Source organism: Mus pahari, chromosome 3 (assembly GCF_900095145.1).
Source record: "Mus pahari chromosome 3, PAHARI_EIJ_v1.1, whole genome shotgun sequence".
NCBI classification, from domain to species: Eukaryota; Metazoa; Chordata; class Mammalia; order Rodentia; family Muridae; genus Mus; species Mus pahari.
In genome coordinates this window covers 39,677,820-39,703,142 of record NC_034592.1, presented here as the reverse complement: position 1 = coordinate 39,703,142, position 25,323 = coordinate 39,677,820, and the positions used below count along the sequence as shown (strand labels likewise).

The 25,323-nt window shown below is 42.7% G+C and overlaps 1 protein-coding gene across 9 annotated transcripts in view; it reads right to left on the bottom strand.

Moving 5' to 3' along the window:
• Fmnl2 (formin like 2) overlaps window positions 1-25,323 on the bottom strand; it is a 280,969-nt gene that overhangs the window by 108,221 nt on the left and 147,425 nt on the right. For all 9 annotated transcript variants that reach the window (XM_029535822.1, XM_021192149.2, XM_021192148.2 and 6 more), the window contains exon 2: window positions 12,529-12,612. In XM_029535822.1, coding sequence (XP_029391682.1) covers window positions 12,529-12,612 — 84 coding nt within the window. The remainder of the gene's footprint in view (window positions 1-12,528; window positions 12,613-25,323) is intronic.

Below are 25,323 nucleotides of genomic sequence, written 5' to 3'. Positions count from 1 at the left end.
GGAGGGAGGGAGGGAGGGAGGGAGGAAGGAAGGAAGGAAGGAAGGAAGGAAGGAAGGAAGGAAGGAAGGAAGGAAGGAAAAGAAGGGGGAAGCGAGGAAGAAGAGTCATGCATTTCTTTCTCTCTAGGCCATTTCTCCTTTCCTCTCTCCTCACTCTACCTCTATGAGGAAGGCCAGCACTTTTTCCCCCTCTACAAAAGCTGTATGACAAAGGAACACTTTAGAAACGGAAAGACACAAACTCAATTCTAGGTTCATATACAGTTTTCCAGGACTCCTGCAATATTAAAACACAGGGAGCCACCATCTGCTCCTTTGATAGCTTCTCCAGGGTTTTAGAAGGAAGCTGTTGCAGACCTGGAACGAGTCCTAATGGACAGGAACTGCCTCTGGCAAGGACACTGGAAGAACCATGTCTTCTTGGCAGCGACAACCAAAGAAGAGCCTTCCCTGAGATCAGAAGACATTGAGAAAAGAAAGATGGGCCCTTCAAAGTTTCAAGCAAAAGATGGCCCAAGATAAAAATACCTTTCAGAAAACAAAAAGGGTAATAACTCTGCTCTATAGTCAGTTCCCTTGACAGCACACTGCTGGAACAAAGTATAAACAGACTGATAACAGTAACCATTTTAAGTATTTCCCAGCCCAGAAAATTACAAAAAAGTACCTGTCTGGGGAAACTCATGCACAACTAGGTACCTCACTCTGCACTGTCTGACAATGAACTTCCCTCCTGTAACTATGAGCACACAGTCACATCATTTCCAACCTCTCCTTGTCTAACTCCTCCTCATTATCCCCCAACTCGTTCTCAAATTCATGAGTCATTCATCCTTCCCTCCCTCCCTCCGTCCCTCCCCCCCCCCCCGTGCTATTGTGAATAGCACATCAGTGAACATGGTTGAGCAGAATGTCAAGTCAAAGACTGCATTGGGCATTATACCAAGAAGTGGTAGAGCTGAATTATATGGTAGATCTACTTTTACTTTTCTGAGAATTCCCCAGAGTGGTTCCAAATCCCAACCACAGTGAATAGGTGTTTCTTTTGCCTCACAACCTGGCTAGTAACTATTGCATTGTTTTCTTGATCTTGGCCATTCTGACTAGTGTAAGATAAAGTCTCAGAGTAGTTTTAAGTGGCATTTTCCTAGTTGCTAGGGATGCTGAACCCTTCAGATTTGTCTTCGCCATTCTGAGAATTCTCTGTGCAGATCAATAGCACATCTTTAGTCACTTGTTTTCTTCTTCTTTGTTTGTTTCTTTGTTTGTTGGTTGGTTTCTTTCTTTATTTCTCTCTTTCTTTCTTGGTCTCAGGCTTCACAGGAATGCCTTTGATCCTCTTGAAGCTGTGCAGGTGAAAGATATGGGTCTAATTTCATGCTTCTACAGGTAGACACACAATTTTCCAACCACTGTTTGCTAAAGACAGTGTCTTCTCTCCAGTGTATATTTTTTGCATCATTGTCAAATATCAGATGACAAGTGGCCATGTTGGTTTTGATCTTTGAAACATTTATTTACTTAACTAGCTTTATACAACTTCTCAGGAAAACATATCTCTAATAAATAACTACAGAATTATTTGGAAAGTTAAATGTTTATTCATGTGAAAAAATAAATCTTGATATGAATTCAGCCTAAAACAAATGGGCCAACCAAATTTGGCCATCATGGAAGAGTTAGTAGTGGCTGTTTCTAGAACATTTTTTTTTTCTTTCTTGAGTTTTCTACTCTCATCTTTCTCCATGGACCTTCTCAATAGAATAAGAGTGGCGAGCAATGTGCTTCTCTTTAGCCTCTCCCAAATGGCTTCCCATGGGAGCATCTGCCTGTCCACTGTGTCACAGGTTAGAAGATAGCTCTTCCCAAGTGAGGATGAAGCTAAATGTTCAAAAGAGCCTCTTATGGGACAATAATGATGTATGAATTTACCTGTGATAACCAACAATATCCAACTTTGGTCCTTGTAAGCAAAAAGCTTATTATTTATCTTGGCATCCATAGTGGGTTAAACAATGCCCCCCCTAAAGTCTGTGTTCATGCTCTGAACCCACATCTATGAATGTGGTCATAACTGAGAAAAAAAGGTCTAGGCAGGTGTTATAAAATTAAGGATCTCAATGTTAGACTATCCTAATTGACTTGAATCCAAAAATGCCCTCATATAAAACAAAATAAGAAAAAAGATACAGGGGCTGGAGAGATGGCTCTTCCAGAGATCCTGAGTTCAATTCCCAGCAAACACATGGTAGCTCAAAACCATCTGTAATAGGATCTTATACCCCCTTCTGGTGTGTCTGAAGACAGCTACAGTGTACTCAGATGATAGATAGGTAGATGGATGGAGGATGGATGGATGGATGAAAGGACAGACGGACAGATAAAAATACAAATACAAAAAAGAAAAGAGAAAAAGGCCACATCACAATGGCAGCAGATGCTACACTTACATAGCCAGCAGGCAAAGAATAACTGTGACCATGAGAAACTGGGACTAGCAAAGAAGGCATCTCCTCTAGACACTTTGGAAGGAACAGTCAGCTCTCTGACTTCAGATTTCTGGTTTCTAAGACTTTAAAAGAACAAACTTCTGCTGTTTTAAACCATCAAAACTAGGTATTTAGCCAGGCGTGGTGGCGCACGCCTTTAATCCCAGCACTCGGGAGGCAGAGGCAGGCGGATTTCTGAGTTCGAGGCCAGCCTGGTCTACAGAGTGAGTTCCAGGACAGCCAGAGCTATAGTGAGAAACCCTGTCTTGAAAAACCAAAAAAAACAAAAAACAAACAAACAAACAAACAAAAAACCACTAGGTATTTTTGTAACACACAAAATGACCAAGAACATTTATACTACATTAATTTTATTACTAGTGCTACTGGGGCTGTGATTTTGAATTTTTGTTTAGAGATCCTTACATCTTACTTGTTGCAGTGCTCAGGAGTAGAACATAGGGCCTCCTGAAGGCTAGGCTATCGCACTTTGAGCAATATTCTCCCTCCAGCTTTTATCATAGTATCAGAAAATATAATTACAGTAACATTAGAAATTACACATTTCAATGTAAAAGTGATAAATATCAAACCAAAGAGAGTAAGTTGATAATGACATTTTACTTGGAACTATCACAATGAACTCACAGCTTTGGATTTGTTTTCAAAGTCTAAACACAAGCAGGGGGAAAAATTCTGTCTAGCACCTGCCAATTTCACATTTTCTTTCTTTATTTTTCTTAAAACAGTTTTTAAAAGATTTATTTATTGATTTTATTATATGAGTACACCATTGCTCTCTTCAGACACACCAGAAGAGGGCATCAGACCCCATTTACAGATAGTTATGAGCCACCATGGGGTGGCTGGGAATTGAACTCAGAACCTCTGGAAGAGCAGTCTGTGCTCTTAACCTCTGAGCCATCTCTCCAACCCTCACATTTTCATCTGTATCATACACCCTGGGGGAGGGCAGGCAGTCCTTAGGGAAGTGGCTTAGTTTAAAGGGCAAAGAACTTAGAAGTTAAATCTAACAGATTAGTTTTATGCCATAAAATGACTTCTTGGGAATTAGTAGGGGAGGAGGAGGAGGAGGAGGAGGAGGAGGAGGAAGAAATAATAATAATAATAATAATAATAATAGTAGTAGTAGTAGTAGTAGTAAAGGAGTCAGCATGAATGCTACTACTGGTCAAAGAAGTGATAATAAAGTCTCAAAAGGAGAATCCAGATTGACACAAAATAATGAAAATTCATGTATTCTGGGTGACACTGCACAGGAAAAAAAAAAGGAGACTCACTAGCTACTTTGTTGAGAATAAAGACCCAGTTGCAAGTACTAGTTGCTAACCACGCTGGCTGACTTTTGTCAACGACACAAAACAGGGTCATCAGGGAGCAAGAATCTCAACTGAGAGATTACCTCCATCGGACTGCCAACAGGCAAGTCCACTGGGAGCATTGCCATGACTGATGACTGATGAGCGATGGCCAAGCTTCCCATGGGAAGTGCCACCCTTGGACAGGAGAGTTGTATAAGAGAGCAGGCTGGGGGACTGGAGAGATAGTGGTTAAGATCTTTAGCTGCTCTTCCAGAGGACCCAGGTTCAATTCCCAGCACCCATATGGCAGCTCACAACTATCTATAGCCCAAGTTCCAGAGGCTCCAATTCATTCACACAAACATGCATGTAGGCCAAACACCAAATGCACACAAACAAACAAATAAAAACAAGCTGAGCATGCCATAGGAAGCAAGTCAGTTCACATAGTCTCTATTTCGTTTTGTGTCTTGAGTTCCCACCCTTACTTCTCTTCATGATAGACTGTGGTTGGGACATTTAAGTGAGCCAAATGAACCCTTTCCTTCCTGTTGAGAGCCGGACAGACCCAAAGCTTTCTGAGAGGCCATAATGACGGGACAAAAGTAACCTAGCTCTTTGTCCTTGTTCAGGAGCTGACTTCTGGTGCTGGGGTCAGGGCCATGAAGAAGGTGTTTTTGTTGAGAGTGCCATAGAAGATAGAGAACTGCCTACTTGCTTTGTGCGTCAGTGAGGCTACTCAGTTCATCAGGCTGTAATCTGACTGCTCCATTGTCAAGCTGTATTTTCCCTTGTGTTGGAAAGGAAACAACCTTGTGTGTAACTAAGGTCTCGGTTGCTGGGAACTTGGCTTTTCTTCCTGAAGGGACTAGAGTGATCAGTCCTAAGGCTGCTTCATGCTCAACCTGTGCTTGAGAGCCCCTGTGTTCTCTTCATACAACATTGCGTTATTAGTCTCCTGCCGTCTCTGTCCCATTTCTTTCCTGGAAATAGCATATACGATGCTGTACTTCTTAATAAGCTTGCATGGCATAAGGCATAGCTTGTGTAAGATCTCTTTCTTTTCTCTTATTTAGCTACCACCCCTTTAAGGCCCTGTCCTGAAGAACCCCCCTATTGGTCTAGGTCACCTACCCACAATGATTTTGGTTAGAATGTTTTGTCACAGCAACAGAAAACAAAGACATTTATTTAACATAGAAGGGAATTAGGCAACCATCAATTTGTAACCCTCAATGAAATTGATCAGATAAAGATTATCAGTTGGCTTTAAATTCACTAGGTGCAAATTTGTTATGTAACTGGTTATATCAAACTGTCACCAAAGCAACAGGACAAAAGTTCTTTCCAACACAAGAGAAGACAGAGCTGGACAATGGAGCAATCAGATCACAAGCTGATGAACTGAGTAAGCTCACTGACGCACAAAGCGAACAGGCAGTTCTCTTTCTCCTATGACATTCTCAAAACAAAAATGCTCCATCCATCCATCACCCATTAAAGCCAAGTCTAGTAAAGGACAACTCAGGACCTAAGCTACTATGCGGTGAAGAAAGCAACGAGGAAAATGTAAAGAAGAGGTAAAACCTCCTATGAAAGGGCCTGGCCACCATCTTCACTCTCTGACTGCCAGGGGTAAAACCTGTCCTGGACTCAAAGACATACGCACACCCAGATACAGTATGCCGCTGACCCTGTGCATGTCTGCAACGGAAAACACGCCTGAAAGAAAACTGGAAAATAGAAGTGATTAAAAATATTATGCAGTTATTTATTTAAAACATGATGGTTTTTATGAGTACAGGAAACTCATTTTTTACCTTAAAAAAATTCAATAGAAAACAAAATATCAAAGGAACCCTGACTGATTCACAGGTTAAAAAGGGATTGATTAAATAGAAGAAAGACCAAGTAAAAGACAAAGGGAAGGTTGGCAGGCAACTTGAAAAGAAACAGGACTCCCCCCCAAGAAAGTGAAAGTAAGTGGCATTTCAACACACTGCAGTTACAAAAGGTGCAGTAAAACCGGGAGCAATTCAGCACCGAACAATATTGCAGTAGAGATGTCAGGGCGCAAACGATCAGAGGCTGATGGTTGTTTCTCTCCCAACAGCTAGGTAAGTGGGGCTAAATGTAGAATCAGAGCCTCTAACGAGGGAATAGTGTTAAATGATGATTAAATCAGAAGTGTAGGAACAGAAGGAGGAAGAATGACTCATGCAGAAGGAGGAGGAACCATTCTTGCATGAGGAGGAGATGGAGCCACACTTGTATGAGCAAGAGCTGAGCCCTTCCTGCAGCAGTTGTGAATGGAACCACTCTTGTATGTGGTCTTCAGTCTGCTCCCCACTAATTCTGTTCCACTCTAGCTCAGATGACTTCCAGAACAGACGCTGACAATGAGGCAGCTAATAAAGCGTGCCCTGAGCCTTCGTCCCTGTTCACTCATCACCACTGGTGCTCTGAGAAGCCCCAGTTACCTAAAGCTGACACTCTATATTAAAGACCATGATCAGCTCCCTGCGACCATTGCTTACTTGCCAACAAGCGCCAAGTGGTTCATAAAATATGAACACCGAAACCCTGAAACCAGGGCTCAGTGGATCAGTAGGAACAGGCACTTGCTGCACAAGCCTGGAGACCTAAGTTCAATCCCCAGAGTCCATGTAATGGTGAACGAAGAAGACTGACTCCACACAATTGTCTGACCTCCACATACGCATCAGAATGCAGGCTCTCACATACATTTGCAATAATAATTAAAAAAAAAAAAAAAGAAAGAAAGTAAAATGAGCCAGGTCGTGGTTCATGCCTGGAATCTCGGTACCTTGGGAGTCTAAAGGAGGAGGCCACAAGCAATGGGTTAGACTGTAGTACACATAGTGTGAGTCCTCAGCCAACCCGGGGTACAGAGTAAGATCCTGCCTCAGAACAAAACAATGGAAGGGAAGGAAGAACAGAAGCAAGGGAATAGGAGACGAGGACGAGACGGAACATGGTCAGGTCTTTCCTGAAGCATCTGTCGCTCCGCATTTGCTCCCTCTGGGAAAGGCAGAGCAGGTTCAACTCACAGAGCACTCAGGTTCTATTAAAGCAAGTAATCTCTGCACACCAATCAGGCTGATATACAGTAGTCATCTTGCTCAAAACGGTGGCTACAAATGCATACAACCTCAAGCAAAACTTTTTTCCAGTGGCAAAAACCATTACAGAAGGAAAATATGAACAACAACAACAACAACAACATTAGAGGGAGCCCTGGATGAGGCTTGTAAATAAACTGTGCCATTAAAATACAAGCATGGGAAGGGAGGACCACACATTTGACGCCGAATACTGCAGCAAGGATACAGGGAGGAGTGTGCAAACTCCAGGATTCATATCTCCCCAGTGGTGATTGCTTATGAGATGGAAACTGAGCTACTTTCTGCATAGGTTCCTACTACGCTACAACACTACCATTCACCAGGTTCCCTTGGAAAGTTTGTTTTTGTAAAATACTGTGTCTAAAAAGCATGTATCCAAATCAGCATATAGCATACCAACATCACTATTTCAAAATGAAAAAAAGTATTCCTGTGTCCAGGTGTCTTGGAATGATGTCAGGCATCAATGAGCACGCCCCACAGTATCTGAGGCTTTACAACTAAGGTTCACATAGGTACTTTCTTAACCTAAAAGCCTACATTTGATGCTTTTCCTTACAGCATCATATAAGCATGTGTTGATACCAAAAAGTTTATGTGGGTAGCATGAGATGACCTAGTCAATATAACCCATTTTCCTGACTCATTTAGGTGCAAGTTGATGACAAAAATAATACTGGTAGCAATGTTCAATACCTGTCCTTCAGCAAGCACAGAAGCGATCATAGTTTATTTATAAAGTGCCTATTTTATCCCAAGTATCACTAAATATACTTACATCTTTCACCTCTCTCACAATAAACAAGTTAGTCACATTCTTAAATTAATGAAAAAGATTATCCTGCAGTACATGTCTTCTCTCAGTGTTATATACCGTAATAAATCATCAAACGTACACAAAAGCCGGGAGTATACTAAAATGCACCCTGACATATCTCAAAGCCAGGTTTAACAGTTACTGGGATGTTTCCAGAGTTTCTTAGTCAGTCCCTTTACTTCCTCCTTTGATAAAACACTGCAAAGGAAGCCCTGGTTATCTTTCACCCCTACATCAGTATTCACGTCTCTGAAAATAAAGACAGAATCATATATATCCACAAAACTAAAAATCAAACCCCACAAAATTGACCAACAGCTGCCCAGACTCTTCTCAGCCACCAACCACGTGTTCCCAGTTTTTCAAGAAAATCTTACATTTGAGTTGCTCACAATGGGATCCTAAACGGGTTGCCTACCCTGCAGTGCTGAAACAAATATTTCTGTAATTGAATTATCAATTTTTATTCAAAAATGTATACTGCTAAGTACACAACTCTTGCCTATTCACATGGTTGTACAACCACCATTCCAGGTAACTACAGAACTTTCTATCGGATCAGAGAAAAACCCATGGCCAACAGCTCATCCCAGGCTGTGGCCATGACCAACCTACTTTCTGCTCTATGGAGCTCCCTATTCTGAACACTTCATGTAAACAGAATCACAATCACAACACTTACCAATACCACCCATCAGGTATACACCCAAACAGACCCACATATGTGTGACACGACCCACACATAGGACTAAGATAGGCACCCATATGGAATGGCCCATGCCAGATCCCGTCCCTCACACATATACATAGCACAAGTGATAGTTACACAGGAGGTACACTCATGGGTTATACATATGCACCAGAAGACACCTCCATTGACACTAATTTCCACAATGAAGTATAGATAATTAACCAACACTGGCAATTCATCATATTAACCACAATGTGGCAAGGCTCAGTGCCAAGGTAATACTCCATGTTTTGTTTTCCCTTTCAGTGAAACATAACCTACTACAAACAGGAAAACAAAGAGAACCCTTAATGTTTCTCTCTTAGTATATCAGTCATACACTGACTCTCTGGGGAGGGCAGCAGAGAGCAGTGGTCAGGACACCAACTAGAGTCTGCACCTTCTCCAAAACCGGCTGCCCTACCAGCCATTTCACCACTATGTATGCGACCCTTGGCAGGTGTTTAATTAATCTTTAGGTCTGGCTTTTCCCTTATATTACAGAAAGGCACTGCTAAATGTAACTGATTTGGAGATTAGGCACAAAAATAATCTAACTACTGGCTCTGAGCAATAATAGCCATTATTCTTTAACTGTCATCAGCAAGTCAGCTATGACACCTCAGAGCTCACGGAGCCACTGTAGTGAAGGGGCACCTGCAGAAGTGACATATGGAAGTCCTAAGCTTGGGTATGCCAGCACACAGATGTTTAATAGAAGTAACTTAGCCAGGACAACCTGAAACCAAGAACTGCGATCTGTAAACCTGACATGGTCTTCCTTGCATCAAGATCCCAAAGTCCCCAACATTCGCCCTGGGAAGGCATCCTTAGTCTGAAAGAAAAACATGGCTGTCAAAAATCTTCCAGCATGCCCTTTCTGGAATATCTGAGGCAGTAAAGAAATGATGGAATAAAGCACCAGGCAGTGGTAGGCCAGGTGGATCTCTGAGTGAAAAGCCAGCCTGGTCTACAGATTGAGTTTCAGGACATCCAAGGCTACACAGAGAAACCCTATCTTGGAAAACCCACTCCATTCCCAAAGAAATAAAGCTAGAAAGGAGCCTGGAAAGACATTTTAAAAGAAAGAAATCTGAGCAGGCAACTAAGGAATACTGAGAGTAAGAGAGATAGCCTTCCCAGGGAGGAACCAGCTGGTTATCTAATACCAAATGACAGGCAGACTGAGCAGGGTATATTTAGGAATATGTGATACACACACACACACACACACACACACACACACACACACACACACACGAATGAATGAATGAATGAATGAATGAATGAATGAATGATACAGTAGTGGTTGAATAAGAATGGACCACATAGGCTCATATATTTGCATGTTTAGTCCACTCAGGGAGTAGAACTCTTTGATAGGATTGGAAGATGTAGCCTTGTTGGAGGAAGTGTGTCACTGGGGTGTAGGCTTTGAGATTTAAAAAGCCTATGCTCGGCCCAGACTCACACTCTTTTCTGCAGACCAGCATGTAGCTCTCAAGTAGTGCTCCAGTACCAGGCCTTACCTGCCTGCTGCTGTATTATCTGCAACACTGATAATGGACTAAGCCCCTGAAACTGTAAGCAAGCCCCTAGTTAAATGCTTTCTTTTCTGAGAGTTGCCACGGTCAGAGTGTCTGTTCACAGCCATAGAAGAGTGACTAAGACAGAAGTTGGTACCAGGGACTGGGATAGTCCTGTGAAAGGCCTGACCATGCAGCTTGTTGGTGGAATGTTAGCTTTGGGAGTTTGGATTGGGAAAGCACTTTTAATGCTTCAGGTCAAGTCAATCAACAGAATGTGACAGCTTTGGCCACATGGTTCTGGCATGAGAGTCAAGGATACAAGAAAGGAGTTGTGGAATCTATCTCCACAGCTAAGAAAAAATACTGAGGGCAGACATATGTTGGGGGTGTCTCTGCATGGAGGCCCACAGGGACCATTATGTGAAGCTGTGAACCTGGACTGTATTAGAGACCCCAAAATGTTGGAGATGCCAGAAATGTGGGATATTTACAAAGAAGAAGTGCTGGCCAGGAGTGGAACTAGAACAGAAGAGAAGCATATTGCAGTCAACAATGCTGAAAAGAGTTAGCGATCCGAAGAGTGCTTTGACATCAGACATGGAGACGACGAATTTAGAGGTTGCCCAGATGGTTTTTGGTCTTTGGTCCCAGTATTTTTTCACTATGCTTACTTTAATCCCTTTTGAGATGGTAATGTATACCCTGTGCCACTGCATGTTGGAAGTACATGATAATGATTTTTAATTTTTACAGGGACTTACAGTTAAGTGATTGCCAGATATCTCAGAAAAAGCTTTGAACTTTCAGTGTTGATTCTGTGAAAGACTAGGAAAACTTTTAAAGATGGGTTAAATGCATTTTGTATTATGATATGGCTACAAACCTATAGTCCCCAGGGAGTGGAAGGTGGTAATTGTATAGCAATGGCCCTCATAGGCTCATATATTTGAATGCTTATTCAGAGTAGAACTCTTGATTGGATTAGAAGAATTAGGGGTGTGGCCTTGTTAGAGGAAGTGTGTCACTGGTGTGGGCTCTGAGCTTTCAAAACTTTTAAAGACACAAAGCCCCCATGTCTTTCTCTGCCTAAAGATTAGAACGAAGTTCTCAACTACTTCTCCAGCACCAGGTTCTCAGCAACAGAGTTAATAAACTAAACCTCTAACACTGTAAGCAGTTTCCCAGTTAAATGCTTTCTTGTATAAGAGTTGCTTCAGTCATGATATTTCTTCACGGCAAAAAAACAGTGACTAAGACACTTACATATAAGCATGCAACAACAATTAGTGAAAAAAGAAACCATGAATTTAAAAAGGAACAAGGAGGTGACATAGTAGAAATTTTGGAGAGAAAGAAGAAAAAAGGGAAAATGATAAAATGTATATAACTTCAAAATTATATATAAATTAATATATATACATACTATATATATATATATATATATATATATATAGAGAGAGAGAGAGAGAGAGAGAGAGAGAGAGAGGTAGTTTGAAGGAAGGAAAGAAGGCAGGTAAGTATTCAGTCTACCTTTGCTTCTGTGTTCTCTATGTCTTCCCCAACTTGGGTACTGGAATTAAAACCTAGACCTCATGCATGCTAAGTAAGACTCTGCCATCAAGCCATATTCTAATTTATAAAGTAAAACTTCCACCTGTACAAAGGACAATCGCAAACACGGTCACTGGCAGATGTATCAACACACAGAAGTGGAAAGAGAATGGGGTTGGGGATCACAGGAATATATTTTATTTGATTGTTAAAGACAGAACAGGGGGCAACATTTAGGATGTAAATAAATAAAATAATTAAAAAAGTAATGTTAACACTCATAATAAAAAACAGGGGAAATAGAAGAGATATTTCTAGGCATTATGCCAGATGGGAAAAAGACTTTTCTTTTGAAGTACAGAGCTCACACTCTGGATTTCCTATGGGAAAGGCCTGAAAAATGATGCTTATGGCACAGACCACAGTAAAATTTGAATATAAAAGGAAAGACCAAAAAAAAAAAAAAAAAGAAAAAGAAAAAAAAAGCTTTTCCTTCTTATTTTACTCAGAAGGGTGTAGATTTGTCATAATGAGTTAAAAACAAAACAGTAACACAGCTGGGAACTAGCTAAAGTGGGCAGCAGCGTTATGGGATACCCACGTTTCTTTACAAACAATTTACCTTCTCACCTGACAATATGCCAGTTATCAGGAAGGCCAATTAAACCATAAGACCTGCACCACTTTCTACGGAAGGGGCAGGCAAACAGAATAGAGACTTCATTTTGAGTTGACCACTTAACCTGCTTCCCCACGTAATATTTCAAATAATGAAAAAAAACTAACATAGTAATGTTCTACCGTTCCGCTGTTGATAAGACACCCAGAAGCCAAAGATCAGGATGGAAAATTCCATGCATCTCCCAGGATAAGCTAACTCACACAGGAACAGCATACTATTTCCCTTCTCTTTGCTTGCTCCATAGAAAATGGCTGTTTCTTACCTGATCACAGATCAACTCCCATTTCTTCTCATTGTCGTACTGCCGCAGTAGCCTGGCTTTGTCAGGAGGTAGGTTCATAGCATTCTGTAAAAATAAAAAGTAAAAAGATCTGTTACATACCACAGCACGTCACAGGTATAGAAAAAAGCCACTAAGGTCCTTTCAGGGCAGCATTTCAGTGCCTAGCAAATGATTTGGTCAGGGTACCCATCCCTCTGCAATTCATTTATATATATGAGGGAAATACTCACACCCACACCCAGGACACGAAAGGAAGGAGCATCCTGTTTTAAAACAACCAGACAGGCACTTCAGCAAGAGTGGCCCTGTCCATTCATTTCATGGCAGCCTCCCCTTATAACCAATAAAGACGTCAGAAGTGGCTTTGCAGAAACTATGGTTCCCCTCTAGACACAAAGACACCAAAAGAAGACTCAGTGGCCAGAAATCAGTGAAAGAAGGAGTCAAGTTTGCATCAGATGACAGGTAGGAATGCATTCTTCGTAAGTGTAGCAACTTGAGTTCATCTGCAGACCCCACATAAGTGAGAGAGAACAAAATAAACGGAAGGTAAATGAATAAAGATAACTGCCTTCTGGGCCCTCTGTGAAAGCACGGCATGCCTCTCTGGCTTGCTAACATCAGCCAATCAACTCAACCCTTACCTGCTTGCATAAGAGGCTGAGCAGGCAGCAAGGAACAGACACCAAAGTCAACAGACATGTAGACATCAACATCGCACAAACCCCTGCTGCTACGTATAAGGACACACGTGTTCTGTAGAGCCGAACATGGACTTGCCTGCATACAGGCATTTGTATGACCTTGATGTTCCAAATAACCAATCATAAAGATCACCAAGACCCTTAGCGACGGGACTTGGTGGCAAAGCCGGAGAGCCCAGAAGAAATTCCGATCTGTCTGTGTCCTCTTTAAAGACCCTGTGTTCTAAGCACTTGAACTAAGTACCTGCTTAAGGTGGTATGTCTCTTGATCATCCTGTCCCAGCATCAACCCATTAGAGTCATCGCTTCTGAAACAATGCGGGTCCTTGTCTGGGCCAATATTTGGGGCAGCAGATGCCAAAGTCTTGACCTTGACCTGTCAATACTCAGACCTCCAACTCTCTGAAGGCCTCAGCTGACAGGCTTACAAGTAGACTGTGCCTCCTGGTCAGGGTCTGCATGCTGCAGAAGAGTGGGCAAACTGACTTAATGTCAAGCAATTAACACATGGTGACTTGATAGGTTTAACCCAAGCATTTCCCCTAGACTCAGCCTGCCATTCATATTAATGTTCTTTAAATATATCTGCCATCTAATTATTTGAATAGAAGTCATCAGATTTTCAGGCTAGTCAGAGACTTATTTTAAAGGGTTAATTTCTTTTAAGTTTTGAATCACCTCTATGCTGGTAATGTACTTAGAAGTGTGAATTCAAGCCGGGCGTGGTGGTGCACACCTTTAATCCCAGCACTTGGGAGGCAGAGGCAGGTGGATTTCTGAGTTCGAGGCCAGCCTGGTCTACAAAGTGAGTTCCAGGACACCCAGGGCTGTACAGAGAAACCCTGTCTCGAAAAAAAAAAAAAAAAAGTGTGAACTCCACAGTTTTAAGTGGAACTACTAAAACTTCTTAAATATTGAAATATATAAAACGGGAGAAATAGTTTCATGTGACCCAGCTCCTTGGAACAGCTACTTAAAATTTAAAAAGTATCTAAGTGACTCTGATCAGTTAAAAAAAAAAAAAAAAGTTAAGCAACTAACTTTGGGATGTGACAAAGAATTCCATGTATATCTTTCTTTGGGAGAGGAGCACAGGGTTATTTACTGATAAATAAACAGATCCTCGTTGTTTATTTGTGCCCTGAAGATGAATGTTTTCCTCCTAAACTGGCTCATGACCCTAAGATTAGTACCCCCTGGATATCATTATATGCAGTACAAGATTGCAAGATAAGTTAAATGAGTTTTCCCCTCGAGTATTCATTAATCTCCAGAGATAGAAGGAATTTTTTTAAATGCCTGAACTACAGTGTCCAAAGCAGTGTATTAAGCATGAGGCATGTCTAATCTCAATCTTCCAGGCATAAGCACATAAGGTTGATATGATTTTCCCCAGTTATATGGAGAAACACGCCTGGGTGAACTTGGTTAACTTGCTTAAGGCTGCAGGCCTCATTGGTAACAAACCCTATTAAATCCCCAGGACACATTCTAACGGTGCCACCAAGTTCATTTTACAGAAAAAATAAAATGTCAAGTTACTTAAAACGCTATGCTAATTCTCTAAGCACTCATACAAGTAGTTAGCAATGGCAATTGTGGGGCCTTGTTGGTTTAAAAGAAGAGGTTTAAGCTGCTCCTTCTACACTTTTATTTTGATTAAACAGCCTTCTGTTTGGTGAGTGTTTTTGAAGCATTCTCTCTGCACAAATACTATGTAACGTGGTGGGTGGCACGAGAAAGTCTGGTATTATGATGGAAAGACAAAAGCTTTTCTAACTCTGGCAATTCTTCATACAGGTTGTCAGAAGGAAGCTTGGATTGGAAGAGGATACAGACCATGAGCAGAGGTCACACAAGTGAAGAATGGACAGAAAGCGGCCGAGGAGAACAAATGAAAAGGAGGCTGGCTGTAAGGCAGTAGTGTAGGGCACAGTCAAAGCTCTCAGTGTAGCCAGGGAGGCCAGAAAGAGGCTAAGAACGGAGGGAAAAAGACAAGATGGTGAGTCGGAGCTGTACCATGAGCAGAAATGTCACTCAAGGTCAATAACTGTACTCAACATGAAGCCTACAAATGTCTACATGTATGTCTGTGTGTGCACAAGTAGTACTCACCAAGACCAGTAGAGAGTACCAGATACCCTAAGATTTGAGTTACAGATGTTTGTATTCTCCATGTGGGTACCAGGAATAGAGCCTGGGACCTCTGGAAGAGCCACTAGTGCTCTTAACTGCTCGGTGAGCCATCTCTCCAACCCCTCAAACACTTTAAAACAAACAAACAAACAAAAAAATGATATAAGCAATAGTTTTCTGAAGTCGCTGCAAATACGACATCCAGAATGATGAAGAGTAGCAGACATAGAAGCAGGGAGGCCAGGGCAGCAGCACACGTGAGTTATGGTCATCGCCCAAGGAACAAAAGTGTACTGGGGGAGCTGAGGCGCTGAACTCAGCCAGCAGCAAGAACTATTCAGATCTCCAGAACCCAGGTCAAAAGCATGTGGGTAGGGTAGTGCTCTGCTTCCCCCAGAACACAGAAAGGAGAGATGGGGAGCAGGCTGGCTAGCCAGATCATCAAGTACCAAGTTTAAAGAGATCCTGTCTCGGTAGTTAAGATGGGAAGCAATAAATAAATAAATGGTCGAGCTCAGACATCCATATGCACTGTGTGATATGCACTTAACACCCACTCGAAAATAAATACACAGATACCTACCACACACACATGCACAAAAGGGGAATGAGGTATTGAGAGAAATGTTCAGTGAAACCTGACCAGATAGCCTAAGGACTGGGAGGATATCAAGAGACAGTGCCTTAACGCTCACTTGGGGTAGATGCCAGTCTGCAGAAAGGAGGAACACACACAGAAGACAAGTCTGTGTGGAGGAAGTGATAAAGCATCGGATCTCTCACATCCCTGTCGAGATCTGAGAACTGCAGCCGTCAGGAACTTGGAGGCTGGAGCCCGGGTCGGCCTTGCCCTGAATAAAGTCTCACAACTGCTCTCAATTCAAGAACAGTTCTTGTCAGGAGTGGCATCTCCACACCAGAGTTAAATCAATGGGGGAAGTAACGTAATTATAATTTCAAAATAATATATAAGTAATTCAAAAAAAAATTAAAACTACACTTGCATTCATCGAGCATCTAAAATACCACCCTCTCTCAGTTGGTCCTCCGAGATGCTCAGGCATAAAATATAGCTAAGTGATCCCACAGGGGTTTCACTTAAAACCAGACATTCCATAGAAACTCATAACAGCTACTCTAAAATTTCTTTAGAATGAACTCTTCCTGTTCTACTGTACAGGAGAGGACTCTAAGGTTCTCCCTAAATATTGGTGACGATAACTCATAAAAATATCGTGTCTACCCCCACATTCCTTTGATATACATGCAAGTGTACCACTCTTTGATTTGCCGGATGTGACGTGCATTTCTAGGATTTCCTGGCAGTGATTGCTCTGCCTCACCCAGATGTACTGACACCTGAGTCACGGAGCTCTGATTTCCTTCTCTTATCCATCAGCTCAAGCAGAAATTACGAACTCTTACGTGTGTTGCAGAATATCCACACCATCAGCATCTGAATGAATTGAATCATGGAGCTGCTACCCGCTAATGCCTGCCAACAGTCTACTAGAGATATACTATATTTGTGTCCAAAAGCTCAGCGAACATTAATTACCCAAATTCTGTACTGTATGAGTTGCTGGTTACAATAAATTCATCATTAAGAGTGCTCTTTGTGCGAGGAACATCCTTTCCTTCCACTCTGGCTCATCACTAGATCGACTGTCTAGCTACTACTACAAGAAGACACCCTGCTTGAATTCTGACAGCAATACATCCATGACATTTGACAATTTTCTTTTCTGTCGATGACCAGAGCACAGTACGGCAGCCCCTACACCGTCAGGAGGTTGTGGAATAAATAAATGAGAAGACACAGCCATCCTTTTGGTCCGAAGTATCTTCACTGATTTAGAGTTTTGTTTTGCACTGTAGGTATCCACACTAAAAAGCATTTCCCAAATCTCATAAAACATCAACCAACGGAGCGTTTTACTTACTACTTTTCAGATGAGAGTTCAGAGGGAAATAAGTCTACAATGTTATTATTTTCCAAGAAATAAAATGAATGTTAGGCATTCTTTCACATGTCATCCACATGAACTCTTGTCTTGTCGCCAGCACCTCCACACTGCTATTAACTGCTGTAATTAACCTACCCAAGGAGCAGTTATACTTACTGCTTCCAACCTCGCATTAAGTGTTTTCCTTATTAAAACCAGTTCAAAACAAAAGTTTTGAGAGCAATGGCATGTTCATATTTCTGAATATTTTATAAAGACATTAATAATAGCTACAAAGCATCTATCAGAGCATCTATCATTTGAGGTTATAACTGCAGATTAATATTGCATGCAATACATGGAGTACCCAGTTCACTCAGAAACAAACCTGCTGGACAATACAGGATTTCCTGGCCCACTCTCGTCCTGGGTACTTAGTAAAAATGGAAGCCTAGAAAAGAGCCCTCTTTTCTCCCATACCCTCAGGGCTCGAAGGGAGAACCCTACAAGCCAGTGTTGAAGGGGGACAGTAGCACTCTCTACTTCATATTATCTAAGACAGTGGTGACCTTGTCATCTCACAAAGGAAGCTCACGGTTAGTAAGCCACAGGATTCTCTAATGGGAAATGTTCCATTGTGACCACTCAGAAGAGAGAGAAGACATGGGCTTTGTCAGCCATGAGGGAGAAAGGAAGGTGTGAACAAGCCACATAGTTTAGACAAACCCCAGAGCTCTTAGGTTAATAGAGAAAATGCTTTCTAGGAATCTAGCAAAGGAACATTTTTACTTTTGTTGTTGTTGAGGCCTGAAAGATACATAGGATAAAAATGTCTTCCGGAGCTGGAGAGATGGCTCAGCAGGTGAGAGCACTGACTGCTCTTTCAAAGGTTCAAATCCCAGCAACCACATGGTGGCTCACAACCACCCATAATGAGATCTAACACCCTCTTCTGGTGTGTCTGTAGACAGTTACAGTGTACTTATGTATAATAATAAATAAATCTTAAAAAAAAAAAAAGAACAAAAAAACCCCAAAAAACAAAAAAACTTGCTTTCTGTACAAGCATGAGGGCCAGACTTCGACTCCACATAAAACGCCAAGCATAGTTGTCAATGTCTGTAACCCAAGCATTGAAGAACAGAGACAAACAGATCCAAGGAGATCCATAGCCACACATCACAGCCAAAAAGGCAAGGTCTGGTTCAGCGACAGGCCCTTCTCAATGCAATAAGACAAAGGGCAACAGAGGAAGACAACCAATGTTCTCCTTGGGCCTTTGCATGTGAGTGTATAGGCATCTCCTCTCTCTCTCTCTCTCACTCACTCACACACACACACACACACACACACAGAGAGAGAGAGAGAGAGAGAGAGAGAGAGAGAGAGAGAGAACATATATCACTTTGCACAACTAACTACAAACGAAAATAATTTAGTTGTGGTTGAAAAGTAATTTGCTCTCCTTTCCAATTCCATGTTCCATGTAACTATAGTTACCTTGAACAACAAATCTTCAGAGCTTTCATCTTTGAAAAATGAAAGTCTGTACCCACTAAACAACTCCCCATTTCCCTGTCCTCAAAATCATAGCCTTTGCTACGAAGCAGGAGAATATGATGGGCTGCAACCTGCAGCTTAAGCATCAAGAGAGAACTTGGGGAAGCAGTTGGGAGAAGGGTAAGTGTGCAGAGCCTTACGCCCGTGGTGATGATGCACACCATCTGAATAGGAAGACCTATGAATAAACAGCCCAAAATTGAAAACTCCAGTAATTCAAAACGGAACCAAAGGTAACAGTCAAAACTAAGCAAGATGCACCATTAACTGTTGTTCTGTCATCTCAGGCCCTTGGGCACTTTCCACGCATTCTCCAATCGAATCTGCTTTATAATCCTGACAAATGCTCACTGTCATGTCCACAGAGAAGGAAGGGCAGGGGAAAGGACACCTCCTTCAGTGAGGCAGGATGCAAGCCAGTTTCTAGAATGTTCTGACCACTCGCTTCCCAGGATACTCAACTCCGAACTAAGCAGCTTGCCACTTCTACCAAAACACCCTGAGCCACAGTCACCATTAATTAGCATGCAAAGCTCCGAATGCAATAGTATGATTTAGGTAACTACTACTTTCAGATAAAATAGTAGGAATTTACCAGAAGCTCCTAAGAACTTAGGAGAAAATAAACTGGAAAGGCAAGAAGAGGGACTGGGTTTGGACACGGACAGTGAAGGCGCAGATACCTGGCAAGTCAGCCAATACTTTGTTTTGTTTTGTTTTTCGAGACAGGGTTTCTCTGTGTAGCCCTGGCTACCCTGGAACTCACTNTGTAGACCAGGCTGGCCTCGAACTCAGAAATCCACCTGCCTCTGCCTCCCGAGTGCTGGGATTAAAGGCGTGCACCACCACCGCCCGGCCAGCCAATACTTAATAAGCAAAAGATCAAAGTGCAAAAGGAAAAGTGAGGGACCCTCAGTGGACAGGAGGAAGGGACAGTACACTAATGCAGCAGAGCACCTCAAATTAGCACAAATTCACAGAAAAGACCGCTTCTTTCTAGGGATGGGGCATGGTCTGTAGGGAGAATAGCAAACAGTGGGATCCAATGCCACAGAGAGTTTTTACTAACCTATAATAACCATATAGTAATATGTAACATATAAACTGTAAGTAGACTCTGTCTGCAGATGTAACCGCGAATCCACCACTCTTTGATAGTGTGACCTGGTTTAGTTTACTAAAACGAAACCTGTTTCCCCTCTTGTGGCATGGAGATGTCCACACAATGGCCATGAGGGTGACCGTGGTAATGGTAAATGACGCAGAGTTGCAGAGAACGTAAGCCAGGTGATAATGTACCCAAAATAGCAGTAAAGCGCATGGGAGCCACACCAGACCTCATTCATACTGTTGTTACTTTAGCCACATACAAAGGCAAGGGAGGAGATAAGAGCTACAACGCACAGAGAATAAGCCAGAGGGGACTAGATGGGTAGTTTAAGATCAGTCAGTGTGAACTCCAATCACAAGATTCACAAGTTACAAGTTACACAGAGCAAAGACAAGTGACGGCTGAGGCAATGAATCCGCAGGAAAGGGAAGCCTCCATAGAAGTACTCAGAACACAGTGCGCTGCTCCATCTCCCCTTATTCTTTCCTCCTTGTTATTTTCTCCTGCACTATTATTGGGAGATCAGGCAGTAAGGCATCAATTCTTCCGGTGCTCACAAGAGAACTGCAGTGGAAGACCAGCAGGGGGTTGGCTGCTGGCTCAGCACGTGGCTCCCTCTTCTGTTCATCTGAAGAGCCATCGGCTTCTGCGACCTATCTTGCTGACTCCCTGACATCCTTGGTTGTGAAGGGGGCTAACCTAGAGAACACCGGTAAGACAGTCAGTCAGCTTGCTTCCTCGTGCAGGGCTCAGGCAGGCAGCCAGCCAAACGGATCCCCCGAGGGAATCACTAGGGCCAGTCGGTCTTTCATAATCACTGTTGCTTTATTTAATCATTGAGGGTATTGATGTCATTGCAGGGAGCCAGAGAAACCCATGGGAGTGTAAATAAGTCTCTCTCTAATCTGGTTCCATCTACAAAACAAAACCTGACCGGAACCTTGTCCTTTGTAGGGAACAAGACACACCTCTGACCTCCCATTCCAATCTTAGATGCAATCTATTTTCTTTGAGAGCTTGCTTTCTGTGAGCACTGAATGAAATACATACCCATTCACACGTCCAGACCCAAGCTGGGCTTGAAGCTTTTATACCCATAACCCATCCTTTTGGGAAGATGAGGCAGGAGATCACTATAAGTAATGGTTAGCCTAAGCTACTTAGTGAGTTCTAGACCAACCTGGGCTACAGGGTGAGGTCCTGTCTCAAATGAAACAAAATGGTACAGAGCTGGAAAGACAAGCTTCTGGCCCCCTAGTCCTAGCCCTGCCACCCTTTTCAGGTGACCAGAGGAACTCATCAGGTCCATGTAAATGCTTGGTAGCAGCTGACGGAGAGATAACCTTTGAGGCAGGACCTAGTGTGTTGACAAAAGTGTATACCGCACTGGGAACCATGGGTGAAACTGAATGGGAGGGCTGGTCTCCACAGAAGAATACTGCTGGCGTGACGGTCGCTGAGGGCACATTCCCCTCACACTGGCTCCTTCTTCCTCATTCCACCAGCTCAGGTGAGTCAATCAATGCCCGAAAGATGCCAAAACCACACAATCCCGCTCTGGCTATAATCCCAACTGAAATTTAGGTTGCTGTCACAGTCAGCTCGTGATGTCTGGTGCTTTGGCATGCTCTGGGGTTCACACAACCCCTTCACCTCAAGTCTGCAAACGGCTGTGCCAGAACTGTTTGCCTGAACTCACTCACACAAGGCCACTCGAGAGATGCACGAAATGCCTTCATAGGCAGTCTTTGGACAACAGGAGGCTAGACATTCACTGGCACGATGCTTAGGAACACAGATCAAATTTAGGAAGTAGAAGTCGGAAGATCAAGAGTTCGAGGCCAGCCTCAGCTACCCAATATGTCTGAAAACACAAACACCTGAATCAAAACCCAGAGAAAGGTTTATTTTTTATATGCTATCAACTTCCTATGCCACAAAATTACATTGTAAAAATATCTTGATAACTGAATACAAGTTCAAACTAACTAGATAACAAGTGAGTCACACCCAGGCACAATCAAACCATAGGATCTCCTCTCTCACACCTGATAATCTACAGCAGTGTATTTTCACCTGCTCCTTCCCCTAAAATACTGGTTCTGACTGTCCTGCCCTGCCCTCAACATTCCTGCTTCCCTTTTTGGAAGCTTGGGATCGGTAGTCTCCATATCTTTGCATAGCCAGAGCTTCCTTCATACTCTTATACCTCATTACAAAGACAACCGTGGGAGGAAAAAAAGTTTAAGACTATAGTCAAGGAAGAGCATGCCTCATGACACGGAAGAACAATTATGCTTTTGTCTTAAAAATGAGCACATCTGCCCAACCATGGCAAATAATTAAAGCCTCAACGCTGTTAGAGGCCGGAAAATCGGTCCCCACAACACTTCCTCACCCTGATCCGAAGCACTAGGGAGGATGGCCTACTAGGATTTGACCGCGGGTGTGACGTCTCAGCTGTGAAGAGCTCTTAGCAGTGAAGAGCTCATACTGTTCTGCAAGTGGACTCCAGTTCAGTTCCCAGCACTCGCATCAGGAGGCTCAAGGGCACCCCAACTGTAGCTCCAGGAGAGGCAGCTCACACGTGCTGGCCCATACACAGAGTCACAGTCTTAAAACGGAGCGCTTCCCCCAGAATACTTGAATAGGACCAACGTAATCATGAGCATCTGTGAAATCAAAGGACTTGGCTTACAGGCACGGGGGAGGATTTGGATAAACTGGGAACTCCTACATGACCGTTAGTTAAGAATGCAAAACGGCATACCCAATAGGAAAAATAATGTGTTCATTCTTCAAAACGTATCCATAGCCAAGGCTCATGCCTGTCACCTCAACACATAGGAGGCTGAAGCAGGCTAATCATGAGTTTGAGGCCAGCCTGGAATATATAGCAGTATCTGTCTCAACAACACAAAATGTATACACAGACTTAATGAATAACCCCACAACTCCACCCTACACACACACACACACACACACACACACACACCATTTAAATAGATAACTAATATTTGTGAAAATATATAACTAAAACAACACTAATATTTATTACTGTAATATCCACAATAAACAAAGGATAAAACAACCCAAAGATCCAAAAGCAGATGACTGGATAAAATACGGTATATGCGTGCAAAGGAAAATTATTGCCCAAAAATTATGTCAGACTCAGAATTGGAATCTGATACCCTCTTCTAGTGTGCATGAAAATAGAGCATTCATATACACAAAATAAATTTTAAAAAGACATCCACATGACATCTAAGGAGTGCCTCTATTTATTTACATACTTACTTGTTTATTTACTCATTTATGAAGTGTTGTGACAAGACAAGGCCCACCAGTTTGCATTCTTGAGGAGGCCGTTGATGTTTGACTAGCATTTGATCTCCTTGATGGGAAGCCCCATGGAAAATTACCCAACTCTATTCTAGGAACCCAAGGTCAAGGTGCCCCAGCTAACTTATCTTGGCCTCTGTCAAACTGTTTTCCTTGTACAAACCTCCTCCGGCCACTGCAGAGCAAAATGCCAGGATGTGGGGTTTGCCTTTAAAGCCCCCTCACCCTAATCGCTCTTTGCTCCACCTCCAGCTGGCTGCAATAGAGACTTTCAGGTATCACAGTGGCCCTGAAATCTTTACCTTTGATAACACGCCCCGACTCTTCACACTCAAAAATGCCATGCCCAACTCATACACGCCAATCTAATACCCTAATTCCGACAACACCCTCAATATCCAGCAACCGAATGATCAATCCCAAGGATTATTCAAGTGTGCCCACGGCCCAGGTTTGGTCCTCTTCAAAGGAGAAATTCAATGATGCAGCCAGCAACAAAACCAAGGGATTTTCAAACTCCGACTCCCCTTCTGAGCGAGCCTTTACAAACAGACCCTCCTACCCTGTCCTGATCTCAGGGTCTGCTGGCCTGCTGCTGTCTATGTCCTTCCTGAGGCAGCCAGCCACTGACAAGCAACCCATTCACCCTCTCTCTCCTCTATGCATATATTTATACATGGTAGGCACAATATGTCCTCTGTTATTTCTCATGGTTGGGCAATAGGGACATTATTTGATAGTGAGGTGCCACACATACCATGCATGCATGGTTTCTAAGTAAATAGGACGTATTGAAGTTTATCCACCCAAAGCCTGCTATCATATCTTCATCTTGCTTTAATGAATAAAGGACCCAAAGATGTTAGAATGCTTTCTGGTTATAATGACAGCAATGAAGTATAATGACAAGTTTGATACTTGGAATCTTTTACATCATAATTCAAATCCCAATTACTTGTGATTCATTATAAAAGCAGTAGATTTCTGAGCTTCAGTGGGGTCATCTAGAAATGATAAGAAGAAACACAAACAAAACAAACAAACCCCCCTGTCAGGGTCACTGTGAAACACGGAAAAGTACTTCTCATGGCAGCCATACACGGGTCCAGGTGGAGAGACTTCAGGAGAGGCTATGGCAGCAAATGAAGATTCTGTGCAGACCACAAAGTCAAACAGAACAGGCAACCATGTGTGTGCACACACGTGTATACACACACACATACACACACACACAGACACGCACGCACGCATGGACACATCATATTTGTAATACAGCCTAGGATAGCTACCAGCCATATGTTGACTGGTAAATAACCTTTTAAACTTCAGTTCTCTCGTCTGCATACTAAGGATGCTGCTCACTATAAATGAATTCTTTGACAATTAAAAACTAAATGAGTGACTACATGAACCGTGTTTCATGGAGTTGACACGCTATTTACTAGGTCTGATCTACAGAGTAATGGAACACAGAATACAGCACAACCCAATTAAAGGAGGGAGGACGAGAGAACTGAGCTTTGGTCTATAACACAGTGCCCTGGAGAGTTTCTCTGATGTAACAGAAATGGCGGCATCACGAGTCCAGACTTGAGCACTAAGGACCCTACTGCACTACAGTGATGTCAAACTCTGGAATGACTTTTAAGGTTTTGAAGGGAGAAAGGGTAAGGAAAGTCTGCCTGATTCCATGGAAACTCCTAGCCTAGAACAGGAGCTAAGCACTAAGGTGTGCTGGAGTGGGTGGTGGTGGATCTGATCAAGGCCAGGGTCTTGCCTTTTCGGCATGCAGCAGTTGCTGCAAATAGAAGGCGAGTAACAGGAGAAGAGGAGACTCACAGAGGATTGAGCTGGGGACATCAGTACAATCTGAATTGAAGGCTGAAGCTGTGCTGCGCCCAGCAGACGCACCTCTCATAGACAGTTACACTTCTTTCTAAAGCAGTGGCTGTCAACTTTCCTAAAGCTATGA